The following is a 16,285-nucleotide window of genomic DNA, read 5'->3' on the forward strand; positions in this document are numbered from 1 at the left end:
TCGACTGTCAGTCGTAATGTGTCCCATGGTGGATCGAAAAATTACGATTGAATAATCTTTATGTACCTACTATCGACAATTGGGTCCTAAAATGAAGCTTAGATTGCTGATATTATTGTTTACAGCGATAAAGCTTATTTTTCTGAGTACAATGACCCTTTGTATGACCACAAAGAGTTTAAAATGAATTTTTAAATCAATTTTGAAAAATTAACCTCGCGGTCCTTCTTGACAGAAAAGCTCCTACTTGACAGCTCGTTCCAAGGGGACCATAGTTGATCCACCGAAAAAATGTTGTCTTGTCAAAAAAAAAATTTGCATTAAAATGAAAAAAAAGTGATCAGAAATGGTTTTTAATCGTGTTTTTTACCGTTGTACATAAAAATTGTCATAGGGCTTTAGTACCCAATTTACGATTGCTTACGGCTACGATAACATGACAACATGACAACAATACGGATAAACGTAAGAGAAGAGTGTCAGTGTCAGACAACCAGATAGTCAACGAGGTCTAATCGTAATTTTGGTAAAAAAAAAACAAGACAACAAGAGAGTCACAGTTCAGAACAACAACAGTCAAAAAGGCAACAAGATAGCAAAACAGTCAGATTTTTTCAAGTTTAGGCAACAAGGAGACAACGAGATTAAGAAACAGGATGTCAGAAAAATTATCCTGTGGGTATTGAAAGTAAGTGAAATACAGAATATCAAAACAATAAGGAGTATTGTATAGAAAGCAAGGACCGTAATATCCTATTAGCACTACTGAACATACGAACAACTATAAACCTTTATTAGAACTGTACAAATGCTTGATACCTTGATAACCCCACTTTCTTCACACCCAGGCCTTCGTATTCCTGCTGTTCTGGTACCAGCTGTACTGCGGCTTCTCCGGCGCCGTCATGATCGACGAGATCTACCTGATGATCTACAACCTCATCTTTACCGCGCTGCCCCCGCTCGCGATCGGCGTGTACGACAAGAAGATAATCGACGACCTGCTGCTCAACTACCCGCGGCTGTACCGGCACGTGAGTACACTTCAAGACGTTGGTTGTTTTTTTTCTGCTAAACTGACTGGGTTTATTCCTTCACAGGGTCGCCTCGGCAAGGGCTACAAGCCGCACACCTTCTGGATCGTGATGCTGGACGCGCTCTACCAGAGCCTGGTGATCTTCTTCGTGGCCAAGGCCACCTTCTGGGACTCGGACGTGGACGTGTGGGTGTTCGGGACGACGATCACGTCGTCCTGTCTGTTCGCGATGCTGCTGCACTGTGCCATAGAAGTTAAGTCATGGGTAGGTTGACGAGGCTTGTCGTTTTGGGTTTCTCTGACTGATCAGCCATTTCTTCTTTCATCGCAGACGATTCTTCACGTGTTATCGATCGCAATTAGTATAGGTTCGTTCTACGTGTTCGCGTTCGCGTACAACACCGTGTGCGTGAGCTGCTTCGGGCTGCCCTCGAACTACTGGGTGATCCACATGAGCATGAGTACCATTCAGTATTACCTTATAACTGCCTTGACGGCGGTGCTTGCTCTGCTACCTCGGTAAGATCGTCGCACGATCATTTCAAAATCTTGCCTAAACCTCAACGAATTCTTCAATTTCAGCTTCATCTACCGCGTGCTGGAGAACACTGTCTTTCCGGGCGAGGGCATCCGCGTGACGTTGCAGTACAAGGAAGAGAAACGAAGAGGTGAGAATCTGCTCGTGACCTGGTCCCGGTCCACGTCTGCCTCGTCTATATTCAGGTACCTAACGACAACAACAACAACAACGACGACGACGACCACGACCATGACCACGAATGCGGCCGGAGGCGCATCCTCCTCCTCCTCCACTAGGAAGAACCTGGGCGGCGGCGGCGGAAGTAGCTCCAAGGGTAGCAACTCGTTGAAAGCCCGCAAGAAGCTGAACGCCGCCGTCGGCATCCTGGAGCGGAACAATCCCCAGGAACGGTTCGGGTACTAGATGGAGTGAGAGAGTGAGGGAGCCTTGCTGCAAGGTCATGGTTGTGGGTTGCTTGCGCTTCAAGAGTCACCATCATCACCAGCCAAGTATTTGTAATGCTTGCTCGAGAGATAAAGCGAGGTCGAGTGACCGAAGCGAATGCCAATGGTAAAGTTGGGCTAGATTTTGATTTTCTTACGAGTCTTGTGTGTGAGTTTGTTGTTTTCTTATTTGGTTTCTGGAATATTGAGGTGCTTTAGGTAATGGATTTTTTTACATTTTCTTATTTGTATATTTTATATCTGGACGATGAACATTGCACTGTGTCAGTTTTTCTGCACCCATTTATTTTTAATTCTATAAAAAAGGTTTATGCAGCTTGTTGCATTGCTTTAAAATACCCTTTTTTGCTCGATAGTCTGTATAGTACTCTTATTTAGCACGATTTTTTTATATTTTAAAATCTATTTCATATTGTTCAATTGGGCAGTCAAAATAAGCTTAGATCTCTGATATTATTGTTCACAACGATAAAGCTTATTTTTCTAAGTACAATGACCCTTTGTACGACCACGAAGAGTTTAAAATAGATTTTTGATCAATTTTGAAAAAAAAATAACCTTGCGGTCCTACTTGACAGCTCTTTCCAAGGGGACCAAAGTTGATTTATTGATAAAAGGTAGTCTTGCCATTTTTGTTTGTTTCTGCATTAAAATAACAAAAAATTTAAAAGAAATGGTTTTAAACATGTTTTTTACCAATGTTCATAAAAATGTACATAGGGCTTTAGAACCCTATTGAGGAAAACAGAAGGCTTTTGATTTTGAACCCCAATCAAGCCAGTACTCCAAAAATCCTATCAGACTCTAGATTTTTATTTATTTATGTTATGAATCCATCGAACCAAAGGTCTACATGGATGTTTTGGTTGACGAGGGACATTTGACATTTTTCGAGACGAGATTTGTCTGACCACCCCTTTCCGTCGGATGGGGAAGTAAATGTTGGCCCCGGTCTAACCTAAAGGGTTAGGTGATATGTAGCTCAATCCAGGTGTAGGAGTCGTCTCCCTGGGTCTTGCCTCGGTGGAGCTGCTGATAGGCAGTTGGACTAACAATCCAAAAGTCGTCAGTTCGAATACCGGGGTGGATGGAAGCTAAGGTGTAAAAAGAGGTTTACAATTGCCTCAACAATCAAGCCTTCGGACACTTAGTTTCGAGTAGGAATCTTGCAATCGAGAACTGTAAGGCAATGCTGTAGAGCGAATAATTTTTTTTTTTTATTTATAAGTAAAATAAATATGTTTGATGCTGATGATACCTCTTCAGTCGACGCTCAGGCGAGAAACATCCTGGAAGGAGCGTCACTGGCTACGTCCGTAGTCCTGTTAGATCATTCTTGATCAAGACAGTATAGCTCTGGTTCCTTGCAAGTGTCCAATTTTCTTACCTCCACGTTGGCTTGGTTTCGTCATCATAATGACAAAGTGTGACCTTGCTGGTGGCCTGTGGAAACGACTCGTAAAGATTTGACCAGCAATTGTTAGAGTCGAGACGGCTAAAAGAAAGGGGCGCGCCAATGTGGGACAGGGAAGTAATTTGTGATTGTAGACGGTATTGTTTTGATTCGCAGTATGTTGAGTCAACTGCTGTGGATGTACCTGAACATCGCAGAACGGGGTTTCTATTCTTTCCATTTTTATCTACCATCTATATTCTGCTTATTTTGTTTCACTGATTCTCTTACACGCCTTCTGTTTATTATCGCCCATTAACGTTTGTCCAAATTTGTTTTCGATTTTACTTTCTTGATTCTCTTATTTCTCAACGCTTTTCCACTCTATTTACAAATTGATGCTGCTGTAACAAACTGTCTGTTTTCCCTTAATTTGGCAGCGATGTCAATTTTGTTTGTCATGTGCTTTTTCTTTATATATATATTTGAATAATTTTTCATCTGCACTATAAATTACCTTTAATACATTCTAATCTTGTTTGTAATCTCTATTTATTACCGTTTGTTTATTTCTTTATCTTACTTTACTTTACTTTTACTTACGACAGAAGAAATAGCAACATATAAACACGACCCAACACTAGGAAAGATTTCAGGAGAAAACAATACACAGTTAAATAACATTTTGAATTCAAACTAAAAATAACAGTTTTTGCTTAAATGAAAGTTGATAGGCACACTTTAAATGGTTAGGCGCTTATACTTACATCAAACTCTACTTAATGTACCACCCCCGGCCGAGTTAAAATGCGTAATCGGAAAAGAAGGTGTGCATGCCTGGCACGAACACTCAAAGCGTGTTCTAGCGTGTTGCTCGTACTGACTCAGAGCAAGGGTGAGATGTAAGTGTAAGGGCAGTGCGTGTTCGTCGGGAACCTAGTGCATAAGATCGGCCAAGGCCCGTTCTTACACTGAAAATTGCGAATTGCGAAGTAAAATAATTATGTTTTAGAGGGGGTGGGTGTGTGTTTTGAAGAGTTTGTTTAATTTGGTAATTATTTCGAACTTCATTAGATTTTTTTTATTTGTGGGTCTTGCGAAAATTTAGAGAATGAATTGAGTAAAAGTTACAGCTAAACATAAAATAATAGGGCGTAAAATTTTCCCGGGTTTTGAATTTCCCGGGAAACGGGATTTTTTTTTTCAAATCCCTGGAATTCCCGGGATCCCGGAAATTTTTTTAAACAGTCATAAAATCTATGTTTTAATTAAATTTGTTATGCTTTCAAGCATACAATCATAGAATTAGCTCAATACTGTTAATTGGTGATAATCTTTACTTCAATCTGAACAAAAACAGCAGTTTTTAGTTAGTTTAAATAATATTAAAAATGTTTGTTATTTGTTCTTTGTTATGCTTTGGATTTTCTATGAATCATAATTTATAATCAAATTTGATTCAAATTATTTCATATTAATAACCATAAAATTCTTATTAATATATTTCTTCAACTTTCTATATGAAATGACTATACTGCCGTTCTACGCATAATTGTCCCATGTTCAAAAAAGTGCAACTGAGAAAAATGCGATTGAAATTTTTCGACTGATTTCTGTGTTTCTACGCATAATTGTCCCGTGGGTTCCTATTCGCCCTATGTGTCCCTAATCGCCCCAGTTAGCAGTTTATCACCCTTATTTGTGATCCTCTTGCTATACAACAGGTAAACAAGGCATAATGCTTAGTAAAACTAATGATTCCGTGTAAGAAAATACTTGGTGGGACAATTATGCGTAGAAGTTCAACGATGGGACAAACAGACTTGGTGTTGTTTTTGATGAGTTTCCGAACAAAGTACCAGATTTTATGTGTTTTCCTTAAAGTACACATCACATCACACATCACTAAACTTAAAAATGGCATAAAGTCAAAATCGTCAAAAACTGACATGGGACAATTATGCGTAGAATGGCAGTATACAAGCTAAAAAAAAACATTGAAACTGTAATAAAGATAGAAACGAAAACAAATAAAATGAATCCATTCTATGTAAAATTTTAGAAACTTTAGAATTTAATGTTTTATATAAAAGATATTTTAAAAACTATCTTTAAGTCACTACCGCCAACTGGGGGAAATCGGGACTGCAGTCTGAATAGGTACAGGATATTTTAGAGCAATAAATTTGAAAATTGGTGTACTAATTGTTTTGTTAATTAAAAAAATATCAGAACATTTTACTGTCTTAATTCTTTACTATTGTCCTAATTTGCTCCAGATGCCGATGTTTGATGAAGAATAATAAAAAATGATTTTTTCGAGTTTAACCCTTTTAGGCCTGATGGGTCATATATGACCCAATTATGAAAATTTCCAAAATTAGCCTATAATTTTTGTATAGTCCAAAAAAATCATTTTCCCATAATGAAAAAAAATATTTTTCAGACAATTCAGGCCTGAAAGGATTTTAACCCATCGTAAAACGTAAATATTTAAAAAAATAATTAAATTTAACGAAAAATATTTAAAGCACTAGGTATTTTGCGGATCCGTAAACTAAAATTATAATAATTTTCCCTTATAAGACAAATAAATGTTAAGAAATGCCGAATACAAATTTGCTATTGCTTTAAAATTGTTATCGATTACTAAGTATTCAACTTTTCATCTATTTCCACAACGAAATCTGAGTTTCCAGACCAAAAAAATGATTTTTTTTTTCAATTTCGGGAATTCCCGGGACAAAATATCAAAATCCCGGGATTCGGGAATTCCCGATTCACGAAAAATCCCGGGATTTTCGTCCCGGGAATTCCCGGGATGGACGCACTAAAAATAACCAATTAACCCTCTACAACCTAACCCCGCCTTTAGACGGGCTTTGATCTAAAAAATCGCCAAAAATCAATTTTCCAACCGATTTTTGATCTTTAAAAAGCATTGGAAAGAAGAACTCTTCAAATTTTAGAAAATTTCAGGGTTGGAAGTTAAACTTGTTTTATGTGACTTTGCCAATGTTTTTAAAAATGTCATTTTTTAGGGGTCAACTTTGGCAGTGGTTTTTACTAACATTTCCTATATTTTCAATAAAAAGAAGTATGCAGTAATTTTTGTAGTGTCCCAGGCTATGCCTCTACGCATTTTTTTGCAATTTAAATGATGATGGTGCGATTCTATAGCAGAAAATGTGAAAAACATGCAAAAAATTGAAAAAGTGACTGTAAAAACATGAAAAAATTAGATAGGCGAAATGTAATTATATTAGGTGGTAGAGTAGGCCAAATACTACCAAATACAAACATAAACTAAATAAGATAAATGCAAATTAAAATATTATAAATGAAACAAGAAAAACTTAAAACAAGAAAAGTAAAGTTTTTCGTAGAACAAAAGTTGCTCAAAATGACCTCCTGAACACGGGAAAAATAAATATTTTCGAAAAAAAAATTTGGGCAGTAGAGGGTTAAGAGAAAATATGTGTGTTTTTTTCTCTCCCTTAGGTTGTTGAAAGCACTATTTTTTTAAAGATTTGCATCATTCATTTTTCACTTAGGTCAAGGCAGTAAGCAAAAGAGCAATGTATTTTCATCTGCATTGATCATTCGATTACGCGTGGATGAAATTTCAATAATTTGGTAATTTTTGGACAACAAGAGATATTACAAAGAGGATTGCTTCATTACAACAAATCGTTTCTAGAATATCTAACGAGTTTTGAAGGAATACGAGTTTTACTTCTCTGCTTTTAACCTTGAAGAGTTTACTCGTCTACGTAAATTTAATTGCATTACTGAGAAATTCATAACGTATTATTCCAGAACCGATAGAAAATAGCCCTGCACTGATTCGTTTTAAAACGCTCCCTTTTTTTTAATTGTTGTTGTTGCACCCCCTTTTTATTCCTGTAATAGTAGATGAGGTGGTAAGTAATGATACCTCCACCGTGTATTGATCTTTCGCACGTGGGCGGGGTGGTACCAATTGCTGGCACGTGCTTAATAACGCTAGTTAATTTCTGGTTCAGCACCATCGCCATATTGGTTTAGCGTAATTGAAATATTCTTTTCTTTTTTGTTTGCCAGGTAGCGCACGTGTGTTTTAGCTGCACTGATGTTTCTATGTTTTGAGTTGAAATAAAATCATAACCAACATTTTCGTTCCTTTTCAGAACCGCCGATTACCGGACTACGCATAAGACTGTGACAAACGCCAGATTGCGGACGAAGCCAGCGTGAAACGCGGAGCAGAAGTGGTAGAAAGTGACGGGATGCAAGACGATTCAGCTTAGTTGTGTTAATTTTTAAATCTTGTTTATCTTTTCGCCCTCACTTTCGTTTTTGTAGTTGAAATCTGCTTTTTAAATAGTCGATTACCGGGTACGATGAAATATTTATTTTTTAAACTAACTGCACTTACTCTCATTTGTGATCCTGCGAAAGCTCAATCTGTTAAAAAAAATCTTTACATAAAGACCAGCCATATCCTAAGGAATGCATTCACATTCACAACAACTATTAAACATTTGATAGCGGCCTTAAATCCCAATAGTTGTTCCCCTTTTTGCATTATACACAAAACTTATTGGAATAAAAATCAAATTAAAACAATCGAGTTTTTGGAAGAGCCTGTAAATATTGCCCAACTATTTGTACAGCTAAATAGCAACAAAAAAAAAGGTAAAACAATAATCAGCTGTTTCCTCTATTGGGCGGCCTCCGCGTGTAGAAAATAAAGCAACAAATGTGACTGTTGAATTTGCTTGTTAAAAAATACCCCCCTAAACTAATCCCACTTATTCGGGAACGATAGCAGAATATTTCACTGACTTCACACGGATAAGAAGCTTTGAAAATGCATTTCGCAGTACCATGATACGCTTAAAAATAATAAAAAACTAAACTAGAGAAAAATAAACGTCCCTCTTCGCTAAGCAAAAACAAATTTAAAAAAAAACTTGAGAAAAGCAAATTAGCTAATAAATACAACAAAAAGTGGCTGTGACACGACACTGAGACGAAAGGAAAAAAAAGAAGGGGGCGAAATCTGCTGCCGATCGGAGAGGGATTGAGGACGACAATAAAGACAACGCGAATCAGAATTGGAAATTTTGCGCTAAAAGTAAGACTAACCGCGAGTAGCTTATCCTTCAATCAACAAATAATTACGAAAGTGTAGTATTTTTGGCGCGGCTCTCCCCTAGGGACCACCATTGTTCTTTAAGTTGACTTGCAAACAGCGCGCTGACGACAATTGTTAGTTTTTTAAATTACAAAGCAAATAGCAAAGTCCGATAAGTTTACGCTGCAAAGTTATACGCCTAAGGGTAGGTCAAAGTGAAAAGGAGCCTAATACCAATATCTAAGTGAAGTTAAACACAACAATAACAAAAAAAATCGTAAGCTGTACATAACAAGATACATAATGTGAAACGAAAACGGTAGCAAACGTAAATCAAAACTGTTATGTAAGTATTATATTTTATTCGTATAACGTAACGCGCCGAGATTGAGAGGAGTTTTTATAAAGAAAAGTGTAAACAATTACTTCAAATGTGTTTCTTATTTTGATGACAGCATTTTTTCATAGTCAGTGAAACAATACAATAGAATCTTTTTGCTAGTTTTTGGGGTTATTTCACTGCTTTCTCGACTTAACAAAAAGAAAATTTTGAGCAGCTTTAGAGGATTATTTGGAAAGGCCTTCAAACTTAGCGAATCCCATAGCTAATAGGATCTTTCTAATACAAGCTAATGGAGAATGTTTTGGTGATTATTTTTTTCAACATCCTTTTTTTCTGAACGGTCCACTATGGGGTATTTCCATATAAGCGAGCGGCCAAAAATATTTTTTTGCTTTTCTGTGACTTTTTTGTGTTGTTTGTACTTAGTATAATGAAAACAAATAAAATTTGATATTTTTCCAAAAAAAAAGTTTAATTTTCGATTTTTTCATATATTTGAGGCCACATGCATTAAAGTGGTGAATTTTAATATTCTTGCTCTGTCTATTTGATGCACGGAATGGCGGTTTATGCTATGTTAAAGTTTCAGATTTACGTTCAATCTCCCTCCCCTTTTTCTTGAGTTAAAATCCACCTCTCTTTGAAGACCCCCCCCCCCTCCCCCTACCCCTCCAATTAAAATTTGATTTTTGCGGTGTTTTAGAATTTTAGACGGTTTATTTTATGGAACATTGTATGGATTCTCGTCCACGTTTTTGGTTGATCCACTTGCAAAATTCACGTTTTCCACAATAAATTCTTCTAAATCAAAATCACTATGTAACCGATTGTCGTTAGATTACTTAAAATATGAACTTCTTCTATGGGCTTTTGTATACCTCGTTTTGAAGCTACAGAACAACATGCGTAGTTTTTCCTCTGTGGTTTTTCCCTGAGTTGATCATGTGATGGTTCTGCAATGTTGTAATTCTTACAAATATACTCGAAAGCAGTTCTCACGTTTTCAGAATAGTGCTTCGTTATATCGTACAAGGACACTACGGTATTATTATCCATACTTTCAAAAGAACACAACAACGAACTGATATGGAAAAAAAATTCGACGAATCGTTTCTGTAAAATACTTAGAATAGGAATTTCTAATTTTATTAAACGTACCTAAGTACCAACAAAGTCATGAATATCAAATCAATTTCAAAACATACATAACAGGTACGTCATTTCTGCCTCCTCAGGTAAATAATGTGATTTTAACCAAGCGTATACGCAAAATCATTAATTTCCTTGCATGAATCAAAATGTTCAAAATGGCATAACTCAAAAAGTGCACATAAGTGCACTTTGAAATTTGGAGACAAGTTAGGACATGGTTCAAATTTGAAGCTGCAAAATTTTCAGATCGCACAAATGCACACAAAAAAAGTACTCCATTAACAAAGTTGAAAAAAACTAAATTTTGAATAAAAATCCATCTTTTTTTATTTTTATTATTTTTTTTAGCCTGTAAAAGTGTGTTTTGTAAAATATTATTGAAAAGTTCAATCAATTACCTTTCTGAATATATATAATGATGCAGGAAAAAATACATAAACAGCTACACAGTACAACTATGAAAAATAATAATTTTTTTGTCAAAAAACATGTTTTTTCTTACCATTTTCGCCTTTGAAGGTTTGCAATTCAGTGAATTTTGAACCTACAACTTTCAATCTCCGGTTTTTTCTTAGTTAGAATGTTTATTTTCGAAAAAAAATACCAAAAAAATAATTAGAGTATATCGGTTTTTCGATTTATGGCCGCCTGAAACCCCATAGTGCGGTCAGGCCAACTCCCAAGATAATTCATTGAGTTGAATGCTCCAACAACAATACAGTTCTGAATCAACGGGGGAGGAATAAATGTAGGGATCAGGAATCCCATAGCTATTTTAACATTTAGAAACCTACTGATTTCAACTGTTTATAAAACTGTTTTCGAAAAATGCCTTTTAGCGTATTTTTGAAGCAATCATGCCGTTGGAAGAGTTCTTGCCAATAAATATGTGCAACCTTTGGATTTTTCTTTTTTGTTGAATATTAGGGTGTTCAAGCTGGATGACAAAACATAAATGTTTTTTGCCGTCCTCGCCTCACTGAGGCAAGACCATAAATCACTCGAAAAATCTGGAGTTTTTTTTAAAAAAAAAAAAGGTCCAATAAACCAAATTTTCAATTTTTGCTTTTTGGGTGTTTTTAGAACCGCCTTGAGTCAGGGGTATTCAAAAACACCCAAAAAGCAAAAAATGAAAATTTGGTTTATAGGACCTTTTAAGAAAAACTCCAGAAATGAACTCCTTAAAAACACCTCCTAGATATACCTTCACGTATACCTATAGAGCGCCCGCCGCGGGATTCAAACCGCCGACCTCCGGAATGTGAGTCCAGTGTGCGGTTCGATTGATCCACACGGGCGGGATAAGTTTTAGGAGGCCATGGCAATTTTTCAACCTGACCTGTCTAGAAGCACAAGAAGATTTGAAAATTGAATGGAACACAAACATTTAAATAAAATGCTAACAAAATTTAACAAGAAATAACTACCTATATAAAAAAATATTTAAAAAAAACTCAAATCATCAAATGGTCACAAAATTAAAATTGTTGTTGGGCTAATGCAAATTTTAAATTAATTTTTTGTCCGAAAAATGAGGAGACGCATTTTTTTTGCTGAAAATGTAAATTTTAATTGAAAAAAAAAATGTAATCGTATTAAACTTGGTCCTACACAGTGAACATTGTACCTAAATCGTGTTATTGCGTTTTGAATCAAATTTGGCGCAATAAAGCTTTTTTTTTTATTTATTTTTTTGTTTAGAACATTGGTAAATTTAATTTTTGTTTAAAACTTTCTACTTACTTTTCTTGTAATTTTGAACGTCGAAACGGCCTACTTTTCTTTTCCAAAAATATTTAACAGAATGGAAAATTAATACCAAGCTTCCCATGCGCCAGTGCCAACGCACACCGCGGGTTTGGTTTTCTAGCTTCGGTACGTGCCTGAACCCATTTTTGTATTGGTATCTTGGTACATCGTACCAGCGCACCACGACACTCTCGGCTCGCCCCATCGGTTTTGTGTCTGGCACTCACCCATGGCATGAACACAGCGTGCCGTGGTACGTGTCGTGGTATTGAACCCGTCTTGTACCGCCAGCGCGTACCACGGCACGTACCTCGGCTCGTGACGAGTGAAGCACCTTGGCTCATATACCGGGTTCATGCCATGGGTGAGTGCCAGACACAAAACCGACGCGGCAAACCGAGAGTGTCGTGGTGCGCTGGTACGATGAACCAAAATACCCTCGGTTCGTGTGAGTCGGGTACGGGTGTAAACCGAACAAAGCAGGCGCAAAGCAAACCCGAGGTACAGTTGAACCGCGTGTACCGCACGGTGCAGGGAAGCTTGATTAATACCTTTCAATAACAGTATCACTAGTATCGAAAAGTAAACTTTTTCTATATATTTTTTTTTATTTGAACGGTGAATTTACCTAAGGAGTTACATACATGTGAATCGGCAAAAATTGCAAAGGTTGGTTTGAGCACACACTTAAACTATTTTTAAATCTGTTTTCAGGTCATTAAATATAAACTACATTTTCACCTATTAACAAAACAAATTTAAAGACATTTGGTTGTATAATTGCCGAGATATAGTTCAAATAGCTATATCTCGGCAATTATAAGTAAAGTAAAAAAAGTAAATCTTTCCCACAGTTCCTGGTCGTATCGGGGCCGGCATTTACAAAGCGGATTCAGTGGCGCCACTGCGCAGTTTCATTCTCAATTTAATGTTTACTTGCTAAAGTTAATGTTAACATTCCATAGGTCGCCTCCCTAAGGTGTATTGATAAGGTACAGTTTGTGACGATGCACTACCTTCCCTTTACTAAGCAATCGGTTCCAGAAGGGAAAAGATCACCACTGGGCTACGTGGCTCGGGTTTGAAGTTAGCAGTTTCAAAAAACGGATGCCACGATATCTCAACACTGCTTTGCCCAAATCGGCTCAAAATTGTGGTGAAGCCTCGTTAAACTGGTCCCGTGTGCATGACGAAGCCCGATTTTCAAAAAACTTAATAAAAAAAAATAAAAATATTTTTACGTTTTTCATATAAAAAATTGACAGATTTTTGTTATTTTTTAAAATGCAAAATTTCAAAATCGGGCTTCGTCATGCACACGGTATATATTGTGCGCGTCTTCACCCTAAATTTCAGACAATTTGGTCCATCCAATCTCGAGATATCGTGGCACCCGTAAATCAACTCGGTGTTCAGAGAAAAACACTCACAAAGTTTGACAGTTCGATTTGCGCAAAATTGTTTGCTTAAACCGTCTCTTACTCAGTTTAATTATAAATTATCTTCATGAAACTTTCAGGAGTTATTTAAAATGATCATTTAAGAGGATTTAATAAATTTGGAAACACATGGATGTTAACATAAAATTCCGTTTAAAAAGCGTATCCGGAATTGCTTTTTTTTATAAATTGGAAATGCTGTAAATTTAAAATTTTATATTAAGTTACTGTTTTTAAGCTAATGTTCCACGATATCTCAAGACGGAATGGACCAAATTTGCTGAAAATGGTTAGTGAAAACTCCGTGCGCGGATTTTTAATTTAACTTTTTTGCCTTCCTCACCTTACTGAGGAAAGGCTATAAAATCACTCGAAAACTGAACTTCTCAATTAGACCTCCTAGACCCACCTTCATGTATACCTATCGACTCAGAATCGAATTCTGAGCAAATGTCTGTGTGTGTGTGTGTGTGTGTAGGGATGTGGGTCTGTGCACCAAAAAATATGCACTCGATTATCTCAGCACTGGCTTAACCGATTTGGACCGTTTTGGTCTCATTCGATTCGTCTTGGGGTCCCATAAGTCCCTATTGAAAATTATGAAGTTTAGTAAAGTACTTCAAAAGTTATGCTAAAAAAACGATTTTGACTAAAGTCCGGAAGATTGTAAAAAGGGTGGTTTTTGTAAGAAACCCCAGCATGTTATACATTTTTAGAAAGGTATTTAAAAGACCTTTCCAACGCGACCAATACATTGAAGATCTGACAACCCTATCAAAAGTTATTAGCAATTAAGTGTTATTTATGCACTTTTTGGAAGCCGGATCTCAGATATCACGATGAAAACGTTGTCCGGATCTATCATGCAACCCGTCGTTGAACAGGTAATCAAAAGTTCTCAGATATTTAGATGAAAACGTATTCCAAATATATCATGCGACCTATCTTTGGATAGGTAATTTAAAGACCTTCCCACGAGCGTGTCTATTTTGAATAGCATTACCCTTTGAATGAGAGGAAGGCACCAACCACCTAAGGGTGGATTAAGTAACGTTTTTTTTTAAATACAATGTCAAAAACTGACCATTTTTTATATGAAAAACAAAAAAAATATTTTTATCTTTTTCTAAATAAACTTTTTGAAAATCGGCCACACAGGACGTGTTTAACGAGTCTAAACCAAAATTTTGAAACGATTTGACCAAAGAAGTGTTGTCTCGTTAATGATACAACCAAATGCATTCTAATTTGTTTAATTTATAGATGAAAATTTATATTTGAATGCCTTGCAAACATTAAAAAAAAAAATGTCAAGAGTTTAAATGTGTGCTCATACCAACATTTGAAATTTTTGCCGATTTACGCAATTTTCAGTGTAAGAACGGGCCTTGACCGATCTTATGCACCAGGTTCCCGACGAACACGCATTGCCGTTACATCTTCATCTCACCCTTGCTCTGAGTCAGTACGAGCAACACGCTACAACACGCTTTGAGTGTTCGTGCCAGTCATGCACACCTTCTTTTCCGATTACGCATTTTAACTCGACCGGGGGTGGTACATTGCGTAGGGTTTGATGTAAGTATAAGCGCCTAACCATTTAAAGTGTGCCTAACAACTTTCATTAAAGCAAAAACTGTTTTATTTTTAGTTTGAATTCAAAAACTAATTGTTATTTACTGTGTTTTGTTTTCTCCTGAAATCTTTCCTAGTGTTGAGTCGTGTTTATAATATTATGTTGCTTTTTCTATTGTCACTGTGTTTTGTTACAATTTTTGGTCCTAAGCATTTTATAAAAGTTTTTCAAAAGTACAATAGTAATATTTGTGTTAATTTTTTGGTCATTGCAAAAATTGAGTAAGGGCTCGAACCTCATTTTTTTGAAGAAAAGGGTGAAGATTGAAAACAATGGACAGTGAAAGAAATATACTATTTGAAGAATCAATAGTAAAAGAAAGATAGTAATTTATGAAGTAGATAAAGAAATTAACAATAATTAATAAATAGAGGTAACAAACAAGCTTAGATTGTATTGAGGGCAATTTTCAGGGAAGATGAGAAATTATTCAAATAGATAAATAAAGAAAAGGCACATGATAAACAAAATTGACATCACTGCCAAATTAAGGGAAAGCAGAAAGTTTGTTACAGCCAGAGCTGAAAATGTCAGGGGTCCTGACGCGAATATCGGCGACGCATACATGATTTTTTCAGATCCATTCACTGAACCGCAAAACCGTGACATAAACAAACCCGACTCAGTCGTGAGTGCCCTAGCTCACTGAGCAGCTGCAATGCGAAGCAGTAGTCGACCAACGCTCATTCGACGTTGCACGCACACACATAAAGAAACAAGTTTTTACACAAAAAGTTGGTATTTATGCGTGGAAATGTAATTTTGAATATAAGTTATGGTTGTTTTAAATGTTTTGCACAGTCTAGAACCATTCAATTGTTTAAAAATAGTCAGAATAGTGTTTAGAGAAGATTTTACGAGTCAGTCATACGACACGAATTGAGTGAGTGTAGCTCATTTTTTCACGTCTCTCATTCTCCAGCAGCCGACCGGCACGAGTCAGGCGGCAGTGGTTGAACGGACACAGTAGGCTTACAGTCAGATGCTAGCAGTGAACTGACATTTTGGTTTGCTTCATGTGTACGCTGGGTTGGAAACATTTTGCAGGCCTGGTTACAGCAGCATCAATTGGTAAAATAGAGTGGAAAAGCGTTGAGAAATAAGAGAATCAAATGAGTAAAATCGAAATCAAATGGAGGACAGTAACAGTAGCCGCATTAGAAAATCAGTGAAACAAAATAAACAGAAGATAGGTGGTAGATGAAAGGAAAGAAGAGAAACCCCGTTGTGCGATGTTTCAGGTACATCCACAGCAGTTGACTCAACATACTGCGAATCAAAACAATCAATCTACAATCACAAATTACTTCCCTTTCCCACATTGTCGCGCCCTTTTCTTTTAGCCGTCTCGACTCTGACCCGCGGTGGTCAAAGGTTTACGATCCGTTTCCACAGGCCACCAGCTAGGTCATCATGAAAACCAAGCCAACGTGG

General features: G+C 36.6%; 1 protein-coding gene across 3 annotated transcripts in view; it reads left to right on the plus strand.

Moving 5' to 3' along the window:
- LOC120425849 (phospholipid-transporting ATPase VD) overlaps positions 1-8,957 on the plus strand; it is a 135,233-nt gene extending 126,276 nt beyond the window's left edge. Inside the window, exons 7-11 of one of the 3 annotated variants that reach the window (XM_039590468.2) lie at positions 849-1,034; positions 1,101-1,301; positions 1,368-1,555; positions 1,619-2,126; positions 7,583-8,957. In XM_039590468.2, coding sequence (XP_039446402.1) covers positions 849-1,034; positions 1,101-1,301; positions 1,368-1,555; positions 1,619-1,979 — 936 coding nt within the window. In that variant the 3' untranslated portion in view covers positions 1,980-2,126; positions 7,583-8,957. The remainder of the gene's footprint in view (positions 1-848; positions 1,035-1,100; positions 1,302-1,367; positions 1,556-1,618; positions 2,127-7,582) is intronic. The other 2 variants (XM_039590470.2, XM_039590471.2) reach the window with 2 other exon arrangements.
- The last annotated feature ends 7,328 nt before the right edge of the window (positions 8,958-16,285 follow it).

This window comes from Culex pipiens, chromosome 2 (genome assembly GCF_016801865.2).
Source record: "Culex pipiens pallens isolate TS chromosome 2, TS_CPP_V2, whole genome shotgun sequence".
Taxonomy (NCBI): Eukaryota; Metazoa; Arthropoda; class Insecta; order Diptera; family Culicidae; genus Culex; species Culex pipiens.